The sequence below is a fragment of the Oncorhynchus mykiss genome, chromosome 22 (genome assembly GCF_057628025.1).
Source record: "Oncorhynchus mykiss isolate SJ-2025 chromosome 22, ASM5762802v1, whole genome shotgun sequence".
In the NCBI taxonomy this organism is placed as follows: Eukaryota; Metazoa; Chordata; class Actinopteri; order Salmoniformes; family Salmonidae; genus Oncorhynchus; species Oncorhynchus mykiss.
The window spans coordinates 9766457-9791594 of record NC_143043.1 but is presented as its reverse complement, the minus strand read 5'-3'; the positions used below and the strand labels follow the sequence as shown (position 1 = coordinate 9791594).

The window sequence follows — 25138 nt, the reverse complement described above, 5'->3', positions numbered from 1 at the left end:
GAACACTGGGGTTAGAACACACACTGAGAACCTAGAACACTGAGGTAGAACACCCACTGGGAACCTAGAACACTGAGGTAGAACACCCACTGGGAACCTAGAACATTAGGTTTAGAACACACTCAGGACACCTAGAACACTTGGTTCATAGATGCACAGGAAATATAGAACACTGGAGGACTTGATGAATGCAAGAGGTGAGAACACATAACAGCTTTTGCTCCTCACCATGATAAGGACTGGCAGTGCTTGGTCCTCTGAGGTCAGAAGGAATATTTTGGAGAACACTGGTGACAGAGAAGACAAAACAGGCTGGCATCTTTCACATTCAACTCAGTAGAGTGTGCAAAAGACACAGAGGAATAGCAGAAAATGTCTCATGTCTCCTATTTTCTAATCTTCTCTCCCTCTTTATCTCAATCTTTCCCTTTCCATTCGACCCATCTCTCTCTTTCACCCCCTCTGCTCCTCTGCTCCATCTCTCCCTCTCTCTTACCCTTTCACCATCTTTCCCTCCCCATCTCTCTCCTCCCCTCTCCTCTACCCATCTTCTCTCCTCTCCCTCCACCCCCTCTCCTCTTCCTCCACCCCCTCTCCTCTCCCTCTATCCCTCTCTCCCTCTCCTCAATCAGACTGCTTTCCCAGTTGAATGAGACAGAACGGGCATTTGATGAGTTCTGGGAGAGACATAAGACCAAGCTGGAGCAATGTCTGCTACTCCGTCACTTTGAACACAACTACAGAGAGGTGAGTGGGACATCACATGACTACACACACCTGACTTCTGTACACCATGGGTAACATACACTAGTTACAGTACCTGAGAGCAATACGCCAGAGAGCAACATACACCTTACAAACTAAGTAGATCTCTGAAGCAATTACACCCCTGATCCTGGTACACCTATGGGGCATTGACACGGCCACCTGTGTGTGTGTGTGTGCATGTCACACCTGATCTTTGTACACCATGTCTGTGTGTGCATGTACAACCAGATCTGAGTATACGTTGTGTGTATGTCATACCAAATGTCATTACATTGGTCTGTATGTGTCCAACCTGTGTGTGTTCTAACTGCTGTGCTACTGTTCCAGGTGAGGTGTCTGCTGGACCAGGTGGCAGAGAGATTGACAGCTTTCTCGGAGGTGGGGATAAGCCCCGCCCACGCTGATCACATCTTCCGCGAGCTGAGCAGCCACGAGGAGAGAGTCTGTGTAAGTAAACAAACACACTGATAGACATGTATTATCCAGAGTACGTATAGAAATCAATAATGTTGCATCTCTCTTTTATCTTTCCATCTCTCTCTCTCCCTTGTACCCCATTCTCTTCCTTTCTCTCTCTCTCCCCCTTTCCCTCTGTAGGAGGTACTGGACCGAGCCCAGGCTCTGGCCCGTGAGGGTGACGAGTTGATTCAGAACACCCACTATGCTGAGGACTCCATCCAGCCCAAATGCATTGAGCTCCGAGCCGTGAACGAGGAACTGAGCACTTACCTGAGAGCAAAGAAAGACCACTTACTCAGAGCTATAGAGCTGCACCACAGCCTGGAGAGGGTGAGAGGGACATAAACACACACACATACAACTACCATTCAAATTTCCTTTTTTTTTAAACATGATTTTTTTCTTAACCAGTAAAATAACATCAAATTGATCAGAAATACAGTGTAGACATGGTTAATGTTGTAAATTACTATTATAGCTGGAAACAGCTGATTTTTTTTTATGGAATATCTACATAGGCGTACTGAGGCCCATTATCAGCAACCATCACTCCTGTGTTCCAATGGCACGTTGTGTTAGCTAATCCAAGTTTATAATTTAAAAATGCAAATTGATCATTAGAAAACCCTTTTGCAATTATGTTAGCACAGCTGAAAACTGTTGTCCTGATTAAAGAAGCAATAAAACTAGCCTTCTTTAGACTTGTTGAGCATCTGGAGCATCAGCATTTATGGGTTTGATTGCAGGCTCAAAATGGCCAGAAACAAAGAACTTTCTTCCGAAACTCGTCAGTCTATTCTTGTTCTGAGAAATTAAGGCTATTCCCATGCGAGAAATTGCCAGGAAACTGAAGATCTCTTACAACACTGTGTACTGCTCCCTTCACAGAACAGCACAAACTGGCTCTAACCAGAATAGACAGAGGAGTGGGAGGCCCCGGTGCACAACTGAGCAAAAGGACAAGTACATTAGAGTGTCTAGTTTGAGAAACAGACTCCTCACAAGTCCTCAACTAGCAGCTTCATTAAATAGTACCCGCAAAACACAAGTCTCAACAGTGAAGAGGCGACTCCGCAATGCTGGCCTTCTAGGCAGAGTTGCAAAGAAAAAGCAATATCTCAAACTGGCCAATAAAAGATTAAGATGGGCAAAAAAACACACACTGGACAGAGGAACTCTTCCTAGAGCACCAGAATCCCGGAGTCACATCTTCAGTGTTGACGTTGAGACTGGTGTTTTGTGGGTACTTTTTAATGAAGCTGCCCGTTGAGGACTTGTGAGGCGTCTGTTTCTCAAACTAGACACTTTAATGTACTTGTCCTTTTGCTCAGTTGTGCAACGGGGCCTCCCAATCCTCTTTCAATTCTGGTTAGAGCCAGTTTGCGCTGTTCTGTGAAGGGAGTAGTACACAGCGTTGTACGAGATCTTCAGTTTCTTGGCAATTCCTTGCATGGAATAGCCTTAATTTCTCAGAACAAGAAAAGACTGACCAGTTTCATTAGAAAATTGTTTGTTTCTAGCCATTTTGAGCCTGTAATCGATCCCACAAATGCAGATACTCCAGATGCTCAACTAGTCTAAAGAAGGCCAGTTTTATTGCGTCTTTAATCAGAACAGTTTTCAGCTGTGCTAACATGATTGCAAAAAGGGTTTTCTAATGATCAATTAGCCTTCTAAAATGATAAACTTGGATTAGCTAACACAACGTGCCATTGGAACACATGGTTGCTGATAATGGGCCTCTGTACGCCTATGTAGATATTCCATTAAAAATCAGCCGTTTCCAGCTGCGACTCACATTAACGATGTCTACACTGTGTTTCTGATCAATTTTATCAATTTTATTTTAATGGACAGAACATTTGCTATTCTTTCAAAAACAAGGAGATGTCTAAGTGACCCGGAACTTTTGAACGGTAGTGTATATATATACACACATACACACAAAGTTTTAAAAAAAGTAAATCAAATGCATGTAGAAACACACACACACACACACCGCCCCATAAACCCCTAAAAACACACACTCAACCCCCCTCTCTCCCAGGCTGCTAAGTGGTGTGATGATGGCATCTACCTGCTGGCCTCTCAGCCCGTGGACAAGTGTCAGTCACATGACGGGGCGGAGTCAGCGCTGCAGGAGATTGAGCGTTACCTGGATACAGCAGGACAGAACAAACTGACTGATCCTAGTGCCATCTGCAGGGACTACGAAACAGTGCTCAACCTGGAGTTCAGAGTAAGGGGATCCAATTTTATGACTCGGACATGCACTCAGACCTGGATTCGTGTCATTAAAATGTCATCATAATGTGATCAATTAAATGTAAAGAAAAGATGACACAGCAAACAAACAGCTATCAAAAACTTAGGGTTCCAGGGTGTAATTCTGCTCCCTGCTCCTCTTCCTCTCCTCCTCTCTCATCCTTCTCTCCTCTCCTCCTCTCTCATCCTTCTCTCCTCTCCTCCTCTCTCATCCTTCTCTCCTCTCCTCCCTCAGGACCAAGTGGAGAAGGTGTTCCAGAAGCAGGTGTCCATGCAGGAGATGTTTGAGAAGAGGAGGGTCAGTCTGAAGAAGCTGGCAGCCAAACACACCAGGCCAGTCCAGCCTGTGGCCCCAAGGCCTGAAGCCATCAAGTCCCCACTGTCCTCGCCAGGTGAGTCCTTATATACCACCTGTCCTGAAGTATTACCAGTCCTTATGTACCATTATGTCCTTGTATACACATCATCAGCACCCTGTCATCACACATATAGGGTCCTGTCATAGGGTTAATGTTATTTTAACTAGATCGGTCAATGTATATTTAGATATGTGTATCGTGTTAATATCCCACCTCAGCTCCTCCACTCTCTCATTCTCTCCCCCATAGCAAAGAGAGTGCTGGAGAAGAGCTGCTCAGAGGGAGACTCTGTGAACAGGGTCAGCTGTAGAAAAGTAAGTGGAGGTCCCTCTTGTATTTTACTGTGGGGTAGAAATGATCATACCTGCAGTATGCATGTCAAATAAGACACTAGCTCCAGTAGTTTCAGCAGACACTCATCCTGTGGTGTGTTCTCAGGTGGAGGGCCAGCTACAGAGCAACAGAAGTGCCTCTATGTCAGAGGAGGATGAGAACCTGGCCATCCTCAGAAAGTAAGTTTGGTCCGTGTTTTGTCCGTTGTTATATCTGACTGCATATCTGTGAGTCTGTGGTGTTTCTCTGACTTCTGTGTGTAGCGTTTCACCCATAGAGATTAATAATGATTATCCTCTGGTGTCTGTATCATGTAAGCCTGAACTGTCTACATTATGTCTGACTGTGCTCTCTCTATGGAGACATGTAATGAATGAGCTGCTGGAGACAGAGAGGGCATACGTGGAGGAACTGCTCTGTGTTCTACAGGTGTGTATCTCTATCCCTCTCCCCTGGACCATCTGAAACCTCTCACACATGCGTATCGGTCTTAACTGTGTTCGTCCTATTGGGTGTTTCAGGGCTATGCCTCAGAGATGGACAACCCAGCCATGGCCAGTCTCATGCCCATTCCTCTGCAAAACAAGAAAGATGTGCTGTTTGGCAACATGCCAGAGATCTACCACTTCCACAAGAGGTAAATGAGCACCCCCTAGCGGTTATTAATGGTGCTTACACAGTGATAGGACTTCCCAGGCATTGTACTGACTAATTGATCATATCTTTCTCTCTGCATCACTCTTCTTTATGATCTTCCAGGACCTTTCTGAGGGAGTTGGAAGAGTACGAAGACTGCCCGGAACTTGTGGGTCGGTGTTTTCTGGAGAGGGTGAGTGTTTGGAGATTGAACTGGAATATGTTGTGTCTAAATCACTACTCTGATTGTAGTGAAGTGTTTGTGATGCAGGGGTATTTCTCTCTTTTCTTTATTCTCTCTCTCTATCTCATAGATGACAGACCTGCAGATCTATGAGAAGTATTGTCAGAATAAACCTCGCTCTGAGAGCTTGTGGAGACAGTGCTCCGACTGCTCCTTCTTCCAGGTACACACCATATACACACCTCTCCTAAGGTACACACCATATACACACCTCCCCTAAGGTACACACCATATACACACCTCTCCTAAGGTACACACCATATACACACCTCTCCTAAGGTACACACCATATACACACCTCCCCTAAGGTACACACCATATACACACCTGCCCTAAGGTACACACCATATACACACCTCTCCTAAGGTACACACCATATACACACCTCTCCTAAGGTACACACCCAACAGCTTCAGGCTTAAGTGGTTGTTATCCCCTACTAATGTATTCTCCCTGTTCTGGTCTGGAACAGGAGTGTCAGAAGAAGCTGGAACATAAACTGGGCTTGGACTCCTATCTCCTGAAACCGGTCCAGAGGATCACCAAATACCAGCTCCTGTTGAAGGTAGGACCAGTATATACGTTGTCTCGTGATTCACAAGAGCATTCTGGTCCACTCCTTTATTTTCATAATGTCTCATTGCTGATCAACACATCTCAATATGTGCATGTGTGTGTTGTAGGAGCTGCTGAAGTACAGTAAGGGCTGTGAGGGGTCAGAAGACCTGCAGGAGGCGCTCACCTCCATCCTGGGCATCCTGAAGGCTGTCAACGACTCCATGCACCTCATCGCTATCACTGGATACGATGTGAGTTCATCATCGATCAACTTCACATTCCCTGAAATATATTGCATATTCCTTTCAATGGCGTCAACATCACATTATTTTAGAGATTGTGTCAACATGTCAAAATGACATAAGGCTGCAGGCTTCTGATGAGACATGAACTTTCTCCGGACCTGTGACCCTTCTTCTGATAGGGTAACATGGGCGACCTGGGACGGCTGCTGATGCAGGGGTCATTCAGTGTGTGGACAGAACACAAGAAAGGTCATGCCAAGGTCAAGGACCTGGCCCGCTTTAAGCCCATGCAGAGACACCTGTTCCTGCATGAGAAGGCCCTGCTCTTCTGTAAGAGACGGGAGGAGAACGGGGAGGGCTACGAGAAAGCCCCCTCCTACAGCTTCAAACAGTCCCTCAACGTGAGTCTGTCTGTCTGTCCATATGTCTGCCTGCCTGCCCGTGTGTCTGTCTGTCTGTAGTAGGTCTAACAGTGTTTAATATTACAAGTGAGTTAAAATTGAGCTTCCAAAATGTATGCCCTCTATCAGATGAGTGCTGTGGGCATCACTGAGAACGCCAAAGGTGACAACAAGAAGTTTGAGGTCTGGTGCAACTCACGGGAGGAGGTGTACATCGTTCAGGTGAGTGGTTTTGCCCAAACAACAGCTACAGACTACATGTCTAAAGTTTATTTTACAATGATACAGAAATCACATCAGACTCTATTTAGATAAAACAAAACTGAGAAGTTTCACCATTGTATTTCAGGCCCCAACGTCTGAGGTAAAAACAACGTGGGTGAAGGAGATCCGGAAGGTTCTGACAACGCAGCTGGAAGCCTACAGAGGTAGGCAGGGTATCTGTCTGTGGCAGACCTGATGTCAAATAGTATTAGTTGTATTTCTAATACTTTGAGTGTATTGTAATTACATTGAGTATTACATTCACTGGTCATGATGTAGTGGGACTGTAGTTGATCTCCCTGCGTGTCTTCCAGAAGCCAGTCAACAGAGGCCGTCAGACGGACTGTTCCAGTTCCCCTCTGGTGCTGGAGCACCTGTCAGCCTCAGGTCAGTCATCTGACCCATACTGACCTATTAGAGAGTCAGAGCCTCTCATTCACAAATGAGAAGTAATCAAAGACCCCCCTTGAATGTTATGCACTGTATATTACATGGAATAATGGGGTCTGTTTAGGGGGATGTAAGAGAAGGTTCAGGCAGAAATGTATCATGTAGAACAGATATGATTGTCTGTCTGATAGAATATGTAATCGTGTCCGCTCAATTCATTCTGTTTCTATCGGCAATGTTCAGAAACCTGAATACAACATGTTGTCTTATCAAAGTCAAATCTAATTTGTATTTGTCACATGCGCCAAATAAAACGAGTGTAGACCTTACCGTGAAATGCTTACTAACAAGCCCTTAACCAACAATGCAGTTCAAGAAATAGACTTAAGAAAATATTATGAATAAAGTTCAATTTAAAAAAATATACATACATACAAATATATATATATTTTTTTATTTCATAATATATATACAGTGCCGTGCGAAAGTATTCGGCCCCCTTGAACTTTGCGACCTTTTGCCACATTTCAGGCTTCAAACATAAAGATATAAAACTGTATTTTTTTGTGAAGAATCAACAACAAGTGGGACACAATCATGAAGTGGAACGACATTTATTGGATATTTAAAACTTTTTTAACAAATCAAAAACTGAAAAATTGGGCTTGCAAAATTATTCAGCCCCCTTAAGTTAATACTTTGTAGCGCCACCTTTTGCTGCGATTACAGCTGTAAGTCGCTTTGGGTATGTCTCTATCAGTTTTGCACATCGAGAGACTGAAATTTTTTCCCATTCCTCCTTGCAAAACAGCTCGAGCTCAGTGAGGTTGGATGGAGAACATTTGTGAACAGCAGTTTTCAGTTCTTTCCACAGATTCTCGATTGGATTCAGGTCTGGACTTTGACTTGGCCATTCTAACACCTGGATATGTTTATTTTTGAACCATTCCATTGTAGATTTTGCTTTATGTTTTGGATCATTGTCTTGTTGGAAGACAAATCTCCGTCCCAGTCTCAGGTCTTTTGCAGACTCCATCAGGTTTTCTTCCAGAATGGTCCTGTATTTGGCTCCATCCATCTTCCCATCAATTTTAACCATCTTCCCTGTCCCTGTTGAAGAAAAGCAGGCCCAAACCATGATGCTGCCACCACCATGTTTGACAGTGGGGATGGTGTGTTCAGCTGTGTTGCTTTTACGCCAAACATAACGTTTTGCATTGTTGCCAAAAAGTTCAATTTTGGTTTCATCTGACCAGAGCACCTTCTTCCACATGTTTGGTGTGTCTCCCAGGTGGCTTGTGGCAAACTTTAAACGACACTTTTTATGGATATCTTTAAGAAATGGCTTTCTTCTTGCCACTCTTCCATAAAGGCCAGATTTGTGCAATATACGACTGATTGTTGTCCTATGGACAGAGTCTCCCACCTCAGCTGTAGATCTCTGCAGTTCATCCAGAGTGATCATGGGCCTCTTGGCTGCATCTCTGATCAGTCTTCTTCTTGTATGAGCTGAAAGTTTAGAGGGACGGCCAGGTCTTGGTAGATTTGCAGTGGTCTGATACTCCTTCCATTTCAATATTATCGCTTGCACAGTGCTCCTTGGGATGTTTAAAGCTTGGGAAATCTTTTTGTATCCAAATCCGGCTTTAAACTTCTTCACAACAGTATCTCGGACCTGCCTGGTGTGTTCCTTGTTCTTCATGATGCTCTCTGCGCTTTTAACGGACCTCTGAGACTATCACAGTGCAGGTGCATTTATACGGAGACTTGTTTACACACAGGTGGATTGTATTTATCATCATTAGTCATTTAGGTCAACATTGGATCATTCAGAGATCCTCACTGAACTTCTGGAGAGAGTTTGCTGCACTGAAAGTAAAGGGGCTGAATAATTTAGCACGCCCAATTTTTCAGTTTTTGATTTGTTAAAAAAGTTTTAAATATCCAATAAATGTCGTTCCACTTCATGATTGTGTCCCACTTGTTGTTGATTCTTCACAAAAAAATACAGTTTTATATCTTTATGTTTGAAGCCTGAAATGTGGCAAAAGGTCGCAAAGTTCAAGGGGGCCGAATACTTTCGCAGGCACTGTATGTATGTATGTAATGAACAGTAACACAAGAAAATTACATAACAATAACGAGGCTATGTACAGGGGGTACCGGTACCGAGTCAATGTGCGGGGGGTACAGGTTAGTCGAGGTAATTTGTAAAGTGATTATGCATAGATAACAGAAAGTAGCAGCAGTGTAAACATGTGTTGCAGTGTGAGTTTCTGACAGACCTGTTTCATCCTCCTGTCTCCTCAGTCCATTTAGAAGAGGGGAGAGGAGCATGAAGGAGAAGAAGGGAGAACCCAGCAGCCCTGACGCTAACTCCTGCTCCTTCCCAAAGACCAAAGGTGAGCAGAGAGTGAGAGAGGGGAGGAGGATACTGCCTTATAACATAAAGAACGCTCAGACACCACCACCTTTCAACTGGGTCATATGCTATATTCAAAGCTATTTTTTACTCTCAACAGTATTTAATAGTTATCACTTTCCTAAAGCGTTTCTTGTTTCACCTAAACAACACTATGTTCTGACTTTTACTCTTAACTAAATGTTGCTTCTCTCTCTGTGATGAGATGACTAATCTTTCTCCTCTCTTCCCTCCGCTTGCCGATGTCGTCACTTCTCTTTCTATTTCTCATATCTTTCTCTCATCACTGCACTTTCCTTCTCTCCATCCCTTCCTTCTTTTATGCCTCCCACACCTCTCCCTGTCGCTCTCCTCTCTCTCATCCCACTCGCCTCTCCCTCCTTCCTTCTCTCCCCTGCTCCGCTCCTTCTCCTGGCCCAGAAGAAGCAGCGACCAGTCCTACCTCAGACAGAGCAGCTGTGGCTAAAAAGCGTTTTACCTTGCAGGGCTTCAGCAACTTCAACAAAGGTAACAGCCCTAGCTGGTCACCAGGGGTTGCCATAGTAATCATATACATTGTTACTATATGTCAGCACTGTAGCCTACTACTACTACTACAGGATAAAACATGGCATGCTTCCTTCCACAGACCTCTCGCCTCCTGACAATAAAAGCTTAACTTTACCCAGGATTCCCTTCTCTCCATCAGGTACCTGAAAATGTAGCTAAAGTGACCATAGATTAGAATCTAGAGAGGTAATTTAGTCCCATAGCTTAAGTCAGTGTTTCCCAACTCCAGTCCTCGGGTACCCCTACAGTACGGATTTTTATCGTAGACCCAGAGCACAGCTGATTCAACTTGTCAACTAATCATCAAGCCCTTGATGAGTTGAATGAGGTGTGTTTGTCCGGTGCTACAACGAGTACCGTTGGGGGTACTTGAGGACCAGAGTTGGGAAACGTTTGCTAAAGTGACGACCAATTAGAGTTGTACTGTAGCTGATAGTGAATAGACCACTTCAGGGACCCTGTATGTGTTTTTCACCCCTGTAGTCTGTCTGAGTAGCTGTAGGGTGACAATGTTCGTACAGAGAACAACACAGTTAGAACATACAGTTTGTGGTGCTCCTTTCAATGTCCTCTGCTCTCTTCATTCTTTGTCTGCGCTTACTTTAACTTCCACTTCCAAGATATATTACTACTGATATTTGTCTTATTTGAGGGTTTTGCTGCTCCTCTTCACTCTCTTCCTCTTCTTCTCTTTTATTCCTGTCTTCCTGTGATGGCTAGGATCTCCCACAAGCCCTGGCCATAAAACCAAACGTCATGAGATAAAGAGTGATCCTACTCCGTTCGGCTTTCAAGGTACGTCTTCCCATAATGACCCTAGTCACTGTATCTGTGGTCGACCACGGTCGCTGCATTCGATCATTTCATCCGTGGTTGGTCAGGGTGTATTGATTTACAGACAGCGGAGAAATGTGGTTCATCACGGAATGTATAATACGCTGTGTTGACTGACAGGCAACCGGAGTCACAGTTACCATGGTCGGTCATTCATTGTGGTTGAGCACGTTTGCCTGCGGTCAATCTCTTTGACCATGTTTCAATAGGGTCGTAATGTATCTTTCTCTCAGACCCAGGCCCTCACGCTCACCTCCACCTGGGCAGAGTCAGGTGGTTCAGCACCTCGAGTCTCTTACAGGCCAAGAGGAGAGGTACCGTACAGCACTCAACTGGACTGGACTGGTTTAGACTGGATTAAGATGTGTGGTGATCACAAAATGGCTGCCGAATTTCACTGAGAGATTTTCCCCTCTCACTCCCTGCACACTGTGTTCCCTTGCCTGAGTGTGTGGATACACATGACCACCTAAATGCTTATGTTGATATATTTATCAAAAAAACGTCACGCTCCTTATTGCTGAGTAATGTTGTGGTTCTGAATGGTCCACACGATTACTGTAGTTTCACTCCATTCGACTTGGTCCTGTTCCTTCTATTTGCGGTCCACCCTGTCACTGACCGTGTCTGGTCTAACAGAGGTTGCTGAAATGCCTACTCTCAATGTCTCCCGGTCCCCCTCCGTGTGTGTGTGTGTGTGTGTGTGTGTGTGTGCGCGCGACTGAGCGAGTGTGTGTTTCAGGCTACACAAGACACCAAATTCTTATGTACCCGTTCTCCCTCCTCTAGGATGGACCAAGGGCTCTCTCTCATTGGACGCCAATGAGGAGAATGATGGCTACTCTAGCCCTGAAGAGCCCCTGAACTCAGACCCCGAGGACGAGGAGGGAAAGAAACTAGTGAGTGTGTGTGTGTGTGTGTGAGGATACTTATCCACTCCAAGCTGGGATGTGGCTCCATGTAGAAACAGTTTTTAAAAATGGTTTACAATCATACATACAATCTAACACCATATCTTGACTGTGCACAGTGTGCAGGGAAGTACACAGTGGTGTCTGACTATGAGAAGGGAGAAGGCCAGGACCTGTCAGTCAAGAGTGGTGAAACGGTGCAGCTGATCAAGGAGGGAGATGAAGGACAGTGGTGAGAATATTACCTTGACACCCTTACACTTGATTGGTTTCACACTTTAACAGTCAGAATCTATTCCAGCACGGTCATATTCTATAGGGAAAACCATAGTGCAGGTCTCTCCAACCCTGTTCTTGGAGATCTACCCTCCCCTAGGTTAATGCTCCCAACGCCAGTTGTAACTGAATCAGGTCTGCTAGGTTAGTCAGAGTGAAAACCTACAAGACTGTAGCTCTCCAGTAACAAGGTTGGAGAGACCTGCCATAGTAAAACGTAATACAACATTTTGAAACAGAAAACAAAAATAAGCTATTCTTATCAGACAATTTGGGTAGCCCGTCCCTGTTGCAGTCCCTTTTTTCTGTGCCTTATGAATATGACCCACTATTCAAATCTGAGCAGTGTTGAGTTGGGGCTAGGTGGTGGTCAAGGGGTTGTGTGTGTTTCTGTAGGTTTGTGAAGAACTTGAAGACCAAGCAGGAGGGCTGGGTGGCTGCAGCCAACATTCTCACCCTGATTGGAGAGTCCAAGTCCTGCCAGTCTCTCACCAGCTCAGGTAAAACCCCCTCTCCATGTAGAAGTGTGTGTGTGTGTCTCTTCTTAACCATCTCCTCTAAACTCTGGTCTCCCTGTGTATGTCTGTGTATATTCCAGAGGGCAGTGGCTCAGGGAACCTCAGCACTTCATCCAGCTGCTGTGAGACTTACACCAGCTTCTCTGACATCAAGCCCTGAACCCTCCACCCTTCCCTGGCCCCATCAGGCCACCCCAGACCCTTTCTCTCCCGATCCCAACCCAACAGCACCAGCTGGTGGCTCCCCCAGCAAGACAGCACTTTCTCCCCCCACCCTAAACACAACTTCACCCACCTTACCCAGAGGCAAGCCCTTCTATTAGGATACTGGTCAGAAACTTCAAGAAGATGCCAACAATAGACTTCATCAGATATCATTGACTAGAGAATGGGCTCCAGCGCCCTTGTGTAGTTGAAGAGATGTAGTGTAGGTGGGCAGCAGCTACCCATAGACACTAATCTTAGGTCAGTTTGGCACTTTTGCATTTATCCTTCATAAAATTGTCACGGTTAGGATTGGGGATTACTACAGTATTAGTAGCACTATTAGTAGCACTAACAGACAAAATGCTATGGACAAGATGGAACCTGACATAACCCATAGAAATATAATACCATTTTGCTATGAATTCTAATTCAAGGTTAACCTAATCAGGTGTCACTGATATAGCCACCCCATCTGGCATAGAGTGGTGGATATGGATCTGGATGAGCCCTTTTTGTTGTACTGTAAGCCTATAAGTAAGTTACAATGCTGTTGGTCTGCATCATGGTCCCCTTGATTGTCTACAAATAGACAAGACTGTATTTTTGTTTTTATATAAAATTATTGTAAATAAGAAAGATTATGATTGAAAAGTATACCATGTGTAGCTTTTCAGATTGTTGCTCTAAGTTCTACCAGTCACCTCAACTGGTGGCCATATTAGTAACCAATATGACCTTTTGTAGGCCTGTGACTATCTTATTGCCTCTCGGAGAGTGAGGAGTTACTGTTTATTTGAAAACAGAGGGAAGGGAATGACTCGTTATGTACTTTGATAAAGATGTTATTCTATGTCTGTCTATCTCTACAATGTAATCTCTCTCTCTCCCTCCTTCTTGTTCTCATAGCCTACCCTGTCCTGCAGCATTCGTTTTGTATATGGTTCAGACAGAGCAGTCACAGTATCACTGTTTCCTCTGTGCTCGTCAAATGACTTTATTATGAGATCCCCTTTCCATCCATTTCACATGACTTTAGTCATTGCAGGTGTCTTCTCCATGTGTACTGTGAACTTTCCTAGTTTTGTGAATAACTCCGTGTATAGTCATAACTTATTTATTGTAAAGCAATCATATTTTTTTATGTAGATATTGTTTATTAACTCACTTTTCTTTATGAAATCGGAAATTCTCTATCAGTCAGCAGTTGTGAATCTGTTTTTTTTATATTAAAGGACTTGTGGTACATGTAATTCTCTCTGTGTGTGTGTGTGTGTATTTCCTGTATCGGGTTGGGTAGCCTAATAAAATCTTGTTTTGTTTGTAAATGTCATTTCAGACTTGCCTATGGGAGAAGCCTGCCTACAGTAGGGTGGCAGGTAGCCTAGTGGTTAGAGGGCCAGTAACCGAAAGGTTGCTAGATCAAATCCCCGAGCTGACAAGGTAAACATCTGTCGTTCTGCCCCTGAACAAGGCAGTTAACCCAGTGTTCCTAGGCCGTCATTGTAAATAAGAATTTGTTCTTAATTAAAAATGAAAAGCTCTCAGTTCTTTGCTATAGTGCAGCTAGCCAGCAGATCCAACACAATACAATTGCACTAGGGTCAGACAGGCTTCCTGTAAGACATGCAGAGCAATCTCTGAAAACATAAGAAGAAATGCGTTGTACTCCAAATTGTCCCATTATCCCAACTGTTACACCAAGAAGATCTCTGTGTAACAGTCAATTTATTGAGGCATTTCTCATCCCTGGACTAGTTTGGGCTAACCCTGTCTTAACCTACACAAAGTCTGTCTGACTCTAGTCATAGATCCGCAGCTGTAGCCTAAGCAAGCGGATGGATTTGCTGGCTAAATTTCAGTCTGCCTATACCCAACTAGCTAGCACAGGTTGTGCACAGACAGTGACATCAACTAGGCCTACCCAAAGCAACAACCTCTATACCCGCACAACCAGAAATAAGATAGAGAAAAAAATGGAAAGCAAAAAGCATACCACGGAAAATCAGAATTTGACCCAAAAAAATCAAAGTAGGGAGCTCAGAATCGTGAAAAACCGGGCAAATGTCAAATCAAATGTATTGAATCATTTTGGAGTAATCGTTAACGCTGACAAACAACTTGTGGATGGATTCGCAGCATGCAAAAAAGTGCAAGCGGGTGTTGTCCTATGACAGTCAAAGAACTGGAACTTCCAGCTTGAAAAAACACATTGGGAGATGCACGGTAAGACGGATATTGATTGACTGCCCAGTTGCCGACTGTAGTGCAGAACAAGGAGCCCAGTACCCTATGAAAGACAAGGATAGTTCACTCGGGTCAGGATGCGATTCGGGTTGGGGTAGCACTCTTTCCTAATGGCGGTTTGCAGTCGGGTCCCGATAGATCCGTTTGTGGAGAATTATGCAAAAATTGACTCTGGCGTGTGGCAGACATAGTGTTTATGTACATGTGAGACTTAAAATACGTGGGCTATTGTGAAGTGAAATAGTTTATTTTATAGTCACATTGTGCATTTGTAAACTGTCTGCTATGTGGAGTGGTGAAGACTTTCGTCTTTAATCGTCGCGCATGCGCAAGTAAATAGTCTAGATTCCAGACTGCTAGCTAGATACAGTACGTTCAGGCGAAGTAGCGCAAAATATCATTATATTAGCTAATTACATAGTGAGAGGCTGTAGTTGCGAGATATGGAAAGTAGAAGCAGAGACCGTAAAAAAAGTCACACCTGGAAATATTTCAATGAAATTTCGTCCGAAAGTGTGACATGTAAGCTGTGTGCGGCTGTTCTGAAGCGGACGAGTGGGAGCACAACATCCATGTTAAACCATTTAGAAAGGATCCATCATCTGTCGTTAAGACATATCAAAACTCAGCGAGAGTTGATGGCTGCCGTTAGAGGTAAGACTCCTGTAAGTGTTTTATTTAACTCTTAGCCGACTACCAAAGCAAATTCGTGTAAAAGTGTGATATCTGGACTGGTCCCCCCTCTGCAAGTTTCTCGGGTAGCTCAGCTTGTACCATATGTATTCTTCACAAGGTTGCCATTTCAACGTGTGCCTCATTTGTTTTAACCCCAAATGTAGTTAATACAGTAAATTGCCTATATTTTGTCAGAGCAGAGGATCGCTGACAACTCTTTTGGCGAGGAACCAGGCTACTCTGCTGGTCTGGTCAGTTGTAAGATTATCTGGTGTGGTTGTCCATTGGTTCCATTCATTCACAAAATGTCAACACCAATTTCACGCAGCGTTGGTTCAGCTGTGTAGCGCAGCTTCGACAGAATAGAAGCTTCTCAGGCTAAATGTAAACACTGCGACCGGAATATCAGATGTAAAGGACGTTGCACCAGTGGTATGAAAAGGCATTGAGTCTCGGCATCAGGTAAACTTGACCTCCGAAACGGCTCTAGTTAGTTAGGCTACATGTATTTACGATTGAATGCGCACATTTAGCTAAACCGACTCGTGGATTTCCGTTTATTATGCTAACCGGAAAATGCTGTTTTGGTTAGCAGTTATGTACATTTTGAATTAAATGTCTTGTCTCAAATAGCCGCCTGTCCCTTTTTGATAGCCAGGCATCGGCACACATTTCAGCAAATAAACGCCTGTTTCAAATAAACGCTCCATCTAAATTAATTGTTTACGAGGTTACCATGTGATGTGATATACTTTTTTTTTTTAATCTGTCATGTTGCTTGCCATGGCGCCACCAAGAAGAAAATACGACATCAAATTCAAGCTAGCAGTGATTAAATTCACAGAGCAAAATTCGGGCGAGGCAACAGCCAGGCATTTTGGAATTGATCCAAAACGAGTGAGAGAATGGCGAAGTCAAAAAGTCCAACTTCAACGTTTGTCTGAGGTGGATCAGAAGAGGGCGAGACTGCAAGGTGGGGGGAGGAAAAAGGTTAGCGAGTAGCTGGATGGAGGCCAGTCTTTGCAAGTCTGAGGCGTATTCATTATGCCAATTCTGTTGCAAAACGGAAGCAAACGGAACGAAACCGGGCGGGACCTGCTGGATTTTGTCCAATAGAAACTCTCGTTTTAGTTCCAACAAAGGTTCCGTTTAGCAACTGCTGGACTAATGATTACACCCCTGATCTGAGACGGATTCATGTTTATACTGGTCACAACAGTGTGATAGTCTTTAAAACATGTATTGATCAATATGTGTACATTAAGGAAATAGACACTTGGCTCCACTAGAGGCCACTCTCTAATAAGCGCCGGTTGTGCTTTATCGGTTGATGTTCTGGGGTGCATTCATTAGTCGCAGACCATTGCAAAACGTTTCGCAACGAAACCCGTTCAGCGTTAACTCTAGGAAGCAAACGTAAGGAAACGTGAAGTGATCTACCTTAAATAGTTTTTCCTTGCAAAGTGTTTTCCTTTTGAAGTAAATGGTTTTCGTTGCGAAACGTAACAGGCCAACACGCCTTTGATGAAACCGTGCGATGAAATAAAACGTTTTTATTAGCAGTATTATCAGAAACGCCCACCAGGGTAAAGTAGAGGGCTGTTATTATTATCCACTACATGTTATTTTGTCCATCGAATATTAATACTGTTAATGACAGTATATAAAACTACCAAACAAATAGACTACTACAGGGACAACATGTAAAATGTAAAGATTTAATTAAAAAATAAAAAATAGCAGCTCTACCACTTGTTTTGGTATACATCTGGTGGAGAAAATATTATGTCCTGCATAAATTCACAAGGTTAATGGAAATTGCACATCTTATTGAAATGTGACATATCATGTTTTTTTGAATGGTTTTGTGGTATGAATTGTTTTTCTTCAGACATTAAAGTTAAAAAGAGAAGCTGCAATAAAGGCAGAGAAGACCATGTCTAAGAGCACATACGAAGAAGAGGAAGATGAGGAGGAGGATGAGCATCTCCCCAAGACTGAGATGTCAAAGTGGGTATCATGTATATTGGAAGATAACATTGGTAACACTTTTATATAGGCCCACTGTAGGGCTGGGCAATATGAAGATATATATTGTGTGACGATAGAGCATAATAGGAAGCTATTTACTTTTTTCTATCGTTGATTTCATTGTCGCAAATCACACTGCAATATTTTTTGTCAATTGGGTGACGCTGTGTGGAAGGAAATTTGCAACACAAGCAAACATGCAGGAGAATGAACGTGGCATGGAGACACAGAGCTCGTACCTAAAAGAGGGGCTACTTCGGTCGCATGGATGTGGTTTGGGTATAAAAAGTCTGACACGGACCAGAAAACCGTCCTCTGCAAATTAAGCCGCAGGCCGGTCCTGACAACAGGCTCAAACACCACTCTTTTACCACCTACGCAAGAATCATGTGAAACAGTACAGAGAGAGTCTACGGATGAGACCCCAAAAAGTACAGTCGAGTGCTCAAAACAAACCCCCGACTCAAACGTTGCAAGAGGCTTTTGCCCGCGGCACACCATATGGCAAAGAATCACGGAGATTGAAGGAGAGAACAGCTGCCATTACAACTTACGTCTGCAAAGACATGGCCCCAATTTACATGGTCGAGAAACGGGGGTTTCGTGAGTTTGTGCTAATACTCGACCCAAGGTATCAAATGCAAATTGATATGTGACACGTATTAATGCCAAAAATAACGGCTTTAGAAGCTTATGATAGGCTAATTAACATATTTTGAGTCAATTGGAGGTGTACCTGTGGATGTATTTCAAGGCCTACCTTCAAACTCAGTGCCTCTTTGCTTGACATCATGGGAAAATCAAAAGAAATCAGTCAAGACCTCAGAATAGTTTTTTGTAGACCTCCACAAGTCTGGTTCATCCTTGGGAGCAATCTCCAAACGCCTGACGGTACCACGTTCATCTGTACAAACAATAGCACGCATTTATAAACACCATGGGACCATGTAGCCATCATACCGCTCAGGAAGGAGACGCGTTCTGTCTCCTAGAGATGAACGTACTTTGGTGCGAAAAGTGCAAATCATTCCCAGAACAACAGCAAAGGACCTTGTGAAGATGCTGGAGGAAACAAGTACAAAAGTATCTATATCCACAGTAAAACGAGTTCTATTTCGACATAACCTGAAAGGCCGCTCAGCAAGGAAGAAGCCACTGCTCCAAAACCGCCATAAAAAAGCAAGATTACGGTTTGCAACTGCGCATGGGGACAAAGATCGTACTTTTTGGAGAAATGTCCTCTGGTCTGATGAAACAAAAATAACTTTTTGTCCATAATGACCATCGTTATGTTTGGAGGAAAAGGGGGGAGGCTTGCAAGCCGAAGAACACTATCCCAACCGTGAAGAACGGGGGTGGCAGCATCGTGTTGTGGGGGTGCTTTGCTGCAGGAGGGACTGGTGCATTTGACAAAATACATGGCATCATAGGGCCTCCTGGGTGGCGCAGTGGTTAAGGGCGCTGTACTGCAGCGCCAGCTGTGCCACCAGAGACTCTGGGTTCGCGCCTAGGCTCTGTCGCAACCGGCCGCGACCTGGAGGTCCATGTGGGGATGCACAATTGGCCTAGCCTCGTCCGGGTTAGGGAGGGTTTGTCCGGTAGGGATATCTCATGTGTCTCATCGCGCACCAGCAACTCCTGTGGCGGGCCGGGCACAGTGCACAAGGTTGCCAGGTGCACAGTGTTTCCTTCCTCCGGGTTGGATGCGCGCTGTGTTACGAAGCAGTTACGAAGCAGTGCGGCTTGGTTGGGTGGTGTATCGGAGGACGCAAGACTTTCAACCTTCGTCTCTCCCGAGCCCGTAGCGATGAGACAAGATAGTAGCTACTAACAATTGGATACCACGAAATTGGGGAGAAAAAGGGGTAAAATTAAAAAAAAAATGATAATAAATAAATGGCATCATGAGGAAGGAAAATGTGGATATATTGAAGCAACATCTCAAGACATCAGTCAGGAAGTTGAAGCTTCGTCTCAAATGGGTCTTCCAAATGGACAATGACGCATACTTCCAAAGTTGTGGCAAAATGGCTTAAGGACAACAAAGTCAAGGTACTGGAGTGGTCATTTTAAATGAATTTGGCTAAAGTAAAAACTTCTGACTTCAACTGTAGGTTTAATTGTATACATTTGAATCTCTGAGTTTCTTCAACTGTACATTAGGCCTATAACTGCCTATAACTGCACATTTTAGGCCTATTATTTTGTTTGCAAGGTACTCATATTTATTATTTCTCTGTTGAACCTTTTTTAGATTTTATTAATATTTTATTGCATACTTAAATTGAAAGTTTGCACAAAGGTTCTAAATAAACAGAGAAATAATAAATATGAGTAAGTACCTTTTATTTGAGTTTAATTCAAAATGTAATAAGAAATAGGCCTTTACATGTGGTCATTTTATATAAACTATTAATTGAATTTACAGAATGTGCTATATCGTGATGTGTATTGTTATCGGGATATGAGATTTTAGCCATATCGCCCAGCCCTAGCCCACTGTATTAGATAACCTTAGAGCCCAGAACCAAACTGTGTCTTATGACAGACTATAGGTCATATATGTCATATAAAAGTGTACTTTTTTTCCAGAAAATATGTCCAAGCCTTTGCAAGACTGTTCTTCAGTGTTCTAATGGTTTGTTAACATTGTATTTCTGTGTTTCTAACTTCCCCCAGGCAAGATCCCAATACTTCAGAGGTAGCCATGGCAGGTTGTTTTTGTTGTATCAGTTTCAATCCAAGATGTCCTGTATCGACTTATGTCAACTTTCAGATGGTCTCATAGGACGAACCCTGTGGTTATGTCACTCACAATATTCCTGTTTTTATGCTGTAGATGGGACTGCAGAGCAGTTTGAGTTTCAGTATGGACTGGAGGGAACAACATTTAAGAATGAGAATGGGGAGGTGAGTTGGCACTTAACGCAAATTAGTGATCGAATGAGCAGGCTGTTTTTTGCTGTCTCCTACCTCTTTCACTCTGTAGTTAGCGACAGTACCTTTGCTCTTTTCTTCTACTCAAAAGCCCTTTTCTCTGTGCAGTGTTCCAAGAGCCATCTGTCCATCATCAAAGTGGAACAACTGGACCCCATTCTCCCTGAACAAAACAGTATGTTTGTGTGCATGTCTATTATAACAGAAGAATAAAGGACCGTCATATTAGGAGGTGTGTTTGGACTGGGATAGGTCAACCTGTCTACATATCCAATGTGCACTTATCAGGAGTCAACTCAATTCTTTCCCCAGACTCCAGCTGTGGTTCTGGGTCACCTGGGGATCCTGGGCCTCCTGGCTCGTCTGGTTTTGGGTCCAGTATGAGTCCAGCTGCACAGTTCTTCAGGAAGTGCCACCAGGCAGGCTGCACACAGTTCATCTTCTCGGAGTTTGCCTCCCGCCTCAACACTATCACTGAGAGGATTTCATCCCAGCAGGCCAGCGAAGAAGGTGAGACAGAATAATACAATAGACTACTATTAAATACATTGGATGGGGACTGTAGTGTTGGCTCACTAAACCGGTGCATGCAATTATGAAGAGCATTTGCAAACAATGTTATTGAATTGGGACTGGAAAACTGTTTGCACTTTTTCAAAGTGCACTTGTCAACTGTACCGTTGTCCATTGTGAAACTGAGCTTGTAATATATATATATATATATATATATATAATTTTATTTTTTTTTACATTTTTGCCAGTATAGATATTAACAAAATATCCTGTGTCCACAGATTTCAACCTCACCCTGAAAGTGCTGGAGGCCTCTGGGATGCTGCCAGAGATCTTTGCAAAGAGAGACCAAGGTAAAGTATTTAAACATCCACATAAAGTGCAGAATACACTCTCTTTGTGGTGCGTGGAATAAAGTCACCATCAGTTAGTTCCTCGTATAGGAATTCTGGTTCGGAAGCATGAGTAACCTTGCCTGACACCAGAAGACCTACGTTAGCTCCCCGAGCTATAGCTCAGTGGGCTAACACAGTTATGTGGAATGCAGGAGACCCGTTGTGCTCTGATCGGTAACACCCGCATGCATTATGACCTCAGCACTGACCAGACACAGTGCCCAGAGAATAAATTTCACCCTAATGCCCTGTTTCTTTTCCTTTGTTCAGAAATGGAGAAGAGACTGAAGGATCTGCAGAGAGAGACTGAAGCGGTGAGGACTGCCAGGTCTGCCATGAGAGATGCCTGTGTCATGAGCTTCACCCCATCATGACGGATCACTGCTGAAGATAAAAGCGGTTTTATAAGAAGTAACTAGGGCCTGGAGTTTTCCCTGACCGGACTAGGAATGTATAGGACCGGAAGTTTTCCTGGTCCGATCATGTGGACAGGAAAAAACCTCACACCCCAGTTTTAGTAGAATGTAAATATTTAAAACCTTTTATATTTGCCATATTTTTCTACCTTTGTGTTCAAACATTTTAACTCTGATATTTGAAAACAGTTTGTTGTACCCTGGCTACTGAGATGGGCGATATATTATACTTGAAGTGAGCAATAGGCGATATAATCTTGTGACGTACATTGGTTTTGGGTTCCAAGGTTATTGGCGTTGTATTGATGTTAGGTGGTCTTTTGTGTCCATCTGTGCTATGTACTTTGTGCTTACTAACCCTTCGCAGGTTAAATATGTCCTTATACAGTATGCGTGAACCACTATGGTTACTGTAAGACACATTCATTTGGAATACGCTGTAATATAGCATACTCGAGGAAAGTTTAACGCATTAAACCTATGTAAATGAGTCATGTGATGACATTATTTCAGATCTGAAATGTCCTGTAAACAAACTTTTTCTATTGCAGTAATTTACTGTCACTGTCATGCTTATGGATGACAGTGGAATGGGAGGTGTATGTAGGCAGTAAACAAGGGACGGTATGAGATGGGGACATTTAAACAAATCCTAAATGCCATAATTCTTTGTTTATGGATTATTAAATAGGAATATCAGTTCACATCCAGAATTGACTGAATTGAAATGGTACATTAGTTTGACAGCAATTAGCCTAGTAGCAAATATTGTGGTTGTAGTACTAGTAGTGTATTACTTTGGTTGGCACAACGCCCTCTTACACCCAAGTATACTGAAACTAGCACCACACCCAGACTTGTCAGAGCACACCATGCAATAGCAATCAGTCGGTATAATCGAGAACTATCATCAAATCAACATTTCATATCGTGGTGTAGATTTACTGTATTGACAATGACATAACGCGAGATCACATTTGCAGCATGGCCGACAAGAGGACCTTCGTTGACCGAGGACGCAAAATGGCAATTAAGAAATAAATGAGCATTGCATTTGCAGCTCATAAATGAATTAAAACAATTAACCTAGTTTTAAATGTTAAGTTACCTCTGAACGAGCTCCGGCAACTCGTGTTCAGCTGGCTTGACTGACATTGCTAGCCCGCGGGCGCATTACAGCTGGATTTAATTGCCTCTTAATTTCTGGGTGTACTACAACGCTTGGATAGTTAACATAACAGATTAGCATAATTGGTTCAGATGATTTATTGGCCTCTACATGTATTTTTTACAAATCCAAAATCACTATTGCAGGCTGACCAACGGTTCCTGACCGAGGTAAAAACCAGTTTCAGGTTGGATATTCGCCTATAGTTGTCTTTTATGTCCACCAACAGCAGAGAGTGAGCTAGTGAGGTAGGCTGCAGTGGGTTTGCTGGTCAATACATATACTGAACATGTAACGCCAGTAAATCAATGAATAAAAATGGAATATTGACAAATTAAACAAAAATTGTAGATCTTTAATCTTTTCCAACATGTCAACAGACACAACTTTAATTAAGTATGGAGCATTTCACAGTGTTAACTTTCTCTTTATCCCTGGTTGATGTACATGTCAGAGCCTCTTCAGTGTGGATGGGGTATAGCATACATTTACAACAAAGACTGCACTGACAGTTTGTGTTGTTTACTCTGTTGAACTCTTTTGTCTTCATTCCTAGGCACAGCACATGGAACCACCGTTGGAATGCAAAACATGCAATCTAAAACAAAACAAAGAGTAACAGGTTATAAATAATATCATTGCAGCATGACGAATGACAAATTAGCCGTCCATTGTGTTATATCATAAATTGTCTTACATGCCGTCACTGTTGTCAAAAGATTATAAACATGTTAAATAAAGTTACTAACCCAGTCAGTCTTTGGGCCACATCCAGGTTCTTTATCAGTGGCACCCATGAGGCAGTTGTTGGCTTTGTTGAACTCTGAAATCATATGGCTGTCCCACACAACTACATACACATAAAGAATTTACATTTACTTTGAATTAAATGTCATTACATACCAGACATTTTTAGTATATCCTCAGCCATTTCTTTTTGCAGTTGCTCCATATGTTTTTGAAGGTTCCATATGAATTTGAGAAGGGATGTTGGGGAAGTTCTATGCAACTTCCTTGGCCATCTACGCCAAAAAAATGAAATAGAGTTTTTGACCTAATTGTCACATAACAGCTAACCATTAATTATTGAAAATATAACTATCAAACCTGCATTACAAAGACCCCAGCAGCTGAAGGTGTCCTGCTGCATGCTGGGAGTTATTTCCCCTCCTTTCCACTTTATGTCCGCCCAGTCGTCTTTTCCATGGCAGGATCTTCTCATTTTGAAGTGTTCTCTTTTTTTATGTAAAAATAATGGAATTCTGATTAGTTAAAGGCAAATTAATACACAAGCCACATTTGTATGCTGTTTTCCTTATCACTATAATCTAGTAGTAATTTAGTAGTAGAGGTAATTTCCTTTATGTCCCATTCTACACACAGCTTAAATTATAGGCACTGAACCATTTACAGGACAATAATAAAAGTAGCATATAGGATCCAACCCTATCACAGAGTGAATAAATGTAGAGCGTTTGTAGACTTTAAGAAAACATATTAAGTGACAGTTTCATCAGTGCGTGCTTAAAGAAAGTCATATCACAAAGATCACAGATGACAGTGCCCACCAAATCTATGACAATAGAGAATGAATTGTAAGCACCAAAGTGTGTTTGTCAAAATAATATCTGAAAATGTCAGTTGTTGAACATAATACTTATATTTGCATTAGCAATTTATGATATATGCAGTTGAGGAATATTCCCATGTCCAACACTACATGCAGGACGGACATAAGACATTCCCACAAACAGTCTTTTTTTATTTCACCTTTATTCAACCAGGTAAGCCAGTTGAGAACAAGTTCTCATTTACAACTGCGACCTGGCCAAGATAAAGCAAAGCAGTGTGACACAAACAACAACACAGAGTTACACATGTAATAGACAAACGTACAGTCAATAACACAATAGAAAAGTCTATATACAGTGTGTGCAAATGAAGTAAGATTAGGGAGGTAAGGCAATATATAGGCCGTAGTGGCAAAATAATTACAATTTCGCAAATAAACACTGGAGTGAGATGTGCAGAAGATGAATGTACAAGTAGAGATACTGTGGTGCAAAGGAGCAAAAAAATAAAAATAAAATAAATAACAATATGGGGATGAGGTAGTAGGA

The 25138-nt window shown here is 42.9% G+C and overlaps 1 protein-coding gene, 1 long non-coding RNA gene and 1 other non-coding gene across 43 annotated transcripts in view; 2 read left to right on the top strand and 1 right to left on the bottom strand.

Moving 5' to 3' along the window:
- LOC110501299 (guanine nucleotide exchange factor DBS) overlaps positions 1-13889 on the top strand; it is a 71825-nt gene extending 57936 nt beyond the window's left edge. For 5 of the 41 annotated variants that reach the window (XM_090215331.1, XM_090215330.1, XM_090215310.1 and 2 more), the window contains 26 exons: positions 633-747; positions 1096-1215; positions 1366-1557; positions 3275-3466; positions 3728-3884; positions 4101-4165; positions 4290-4363; positions 4547-4613; positions 4706-4821; positions 4944-5013; positions 5135-5227; positions 5537-5629; positions 5748-5873; positions 6047-6268; positions 6398-6490; positions 6618-6696; positions 6847-6919; positions 9233-9324; positions 9765-9851; positions 9973-10032; positions 10614-10688; positions 10961-11041; positions 11517-11626; positions 11758-11870; positions 12311-12414; positions 12513-13889. In XM_090215331.1, the coding sequence (XP_090071457.1) occupies positions 633-747; positions 1096-1215; positions 1366-1557; positions 3275-3466; positions 3728-3884; positions 4101-4165; positions 4290-4363; positions 4547-4613; positions 4706-4821; positions 4944-5013; positions 5135-5227; positions 5537-5629; positions 5748-5873; positions 6047-6268; positions 6398-6490; positions 6618-6696; positions 6847-6919; positions 9233-9324; positions 9765-9851; positions 9973-10032; positions 10614-10688; positions 10961-11041; positions 11517-11626; positions 11758-11870; positions 12311-12414; positions 12513-12592 (2749 nt within the window). In that variant the 3' untranslated portion in view covers positions 12593-13889. Of the gene's footprint in view, positions 1-632; positions 748-1095; positions 1216-1365; positions 1558-3274; positions 3467-3727; positions 3885-4100; positions 4166-4289; positions 4364-4546; positions 4614-4705; positions 4822-4943; positions 5014-5134; positions 5228-5536; positions 5630-5747; positions 5874-6046; positions 6269-6397; positions 6491-6617; positions 6697-6846; positions 6920-9232; positions 9325-9764; positions 9852-9972; positions 10033-10613; positions 11042-11516; positions 11627-11757; positions 11871-12310; positions 12415-12512 lie in introns of those variants that run through there. The other 36 variants (XM_090215338.1, XM_090215317.1, XM_090215340.1 and 33 more) reach the window with 19 other exon arrangements.
- Positions 1-25138, bottom strand: part of LOC149972793 (uncharacterized) — a 548532-nt gene that overhangs the window by 321759 nt on the left and 201635 nt on the right. The gene's annotated exons all lie outside the window — the stretch shown is intronic.
- On the top strand, positions 14360-22338 carry LOC110501297 (uncharacterized). The gene is made up of 8 exons (XR_016490503.1): positions 14360-14862; positions 17450-17568; positions 20269-20303; positions 20429-20499; positions 20635-20701; positions 20839-21036; positions 21321-21392; positions 21705-22338. It is a non-coding gene; the product is annotated as an uncharacterized LOC110501297 (transcript).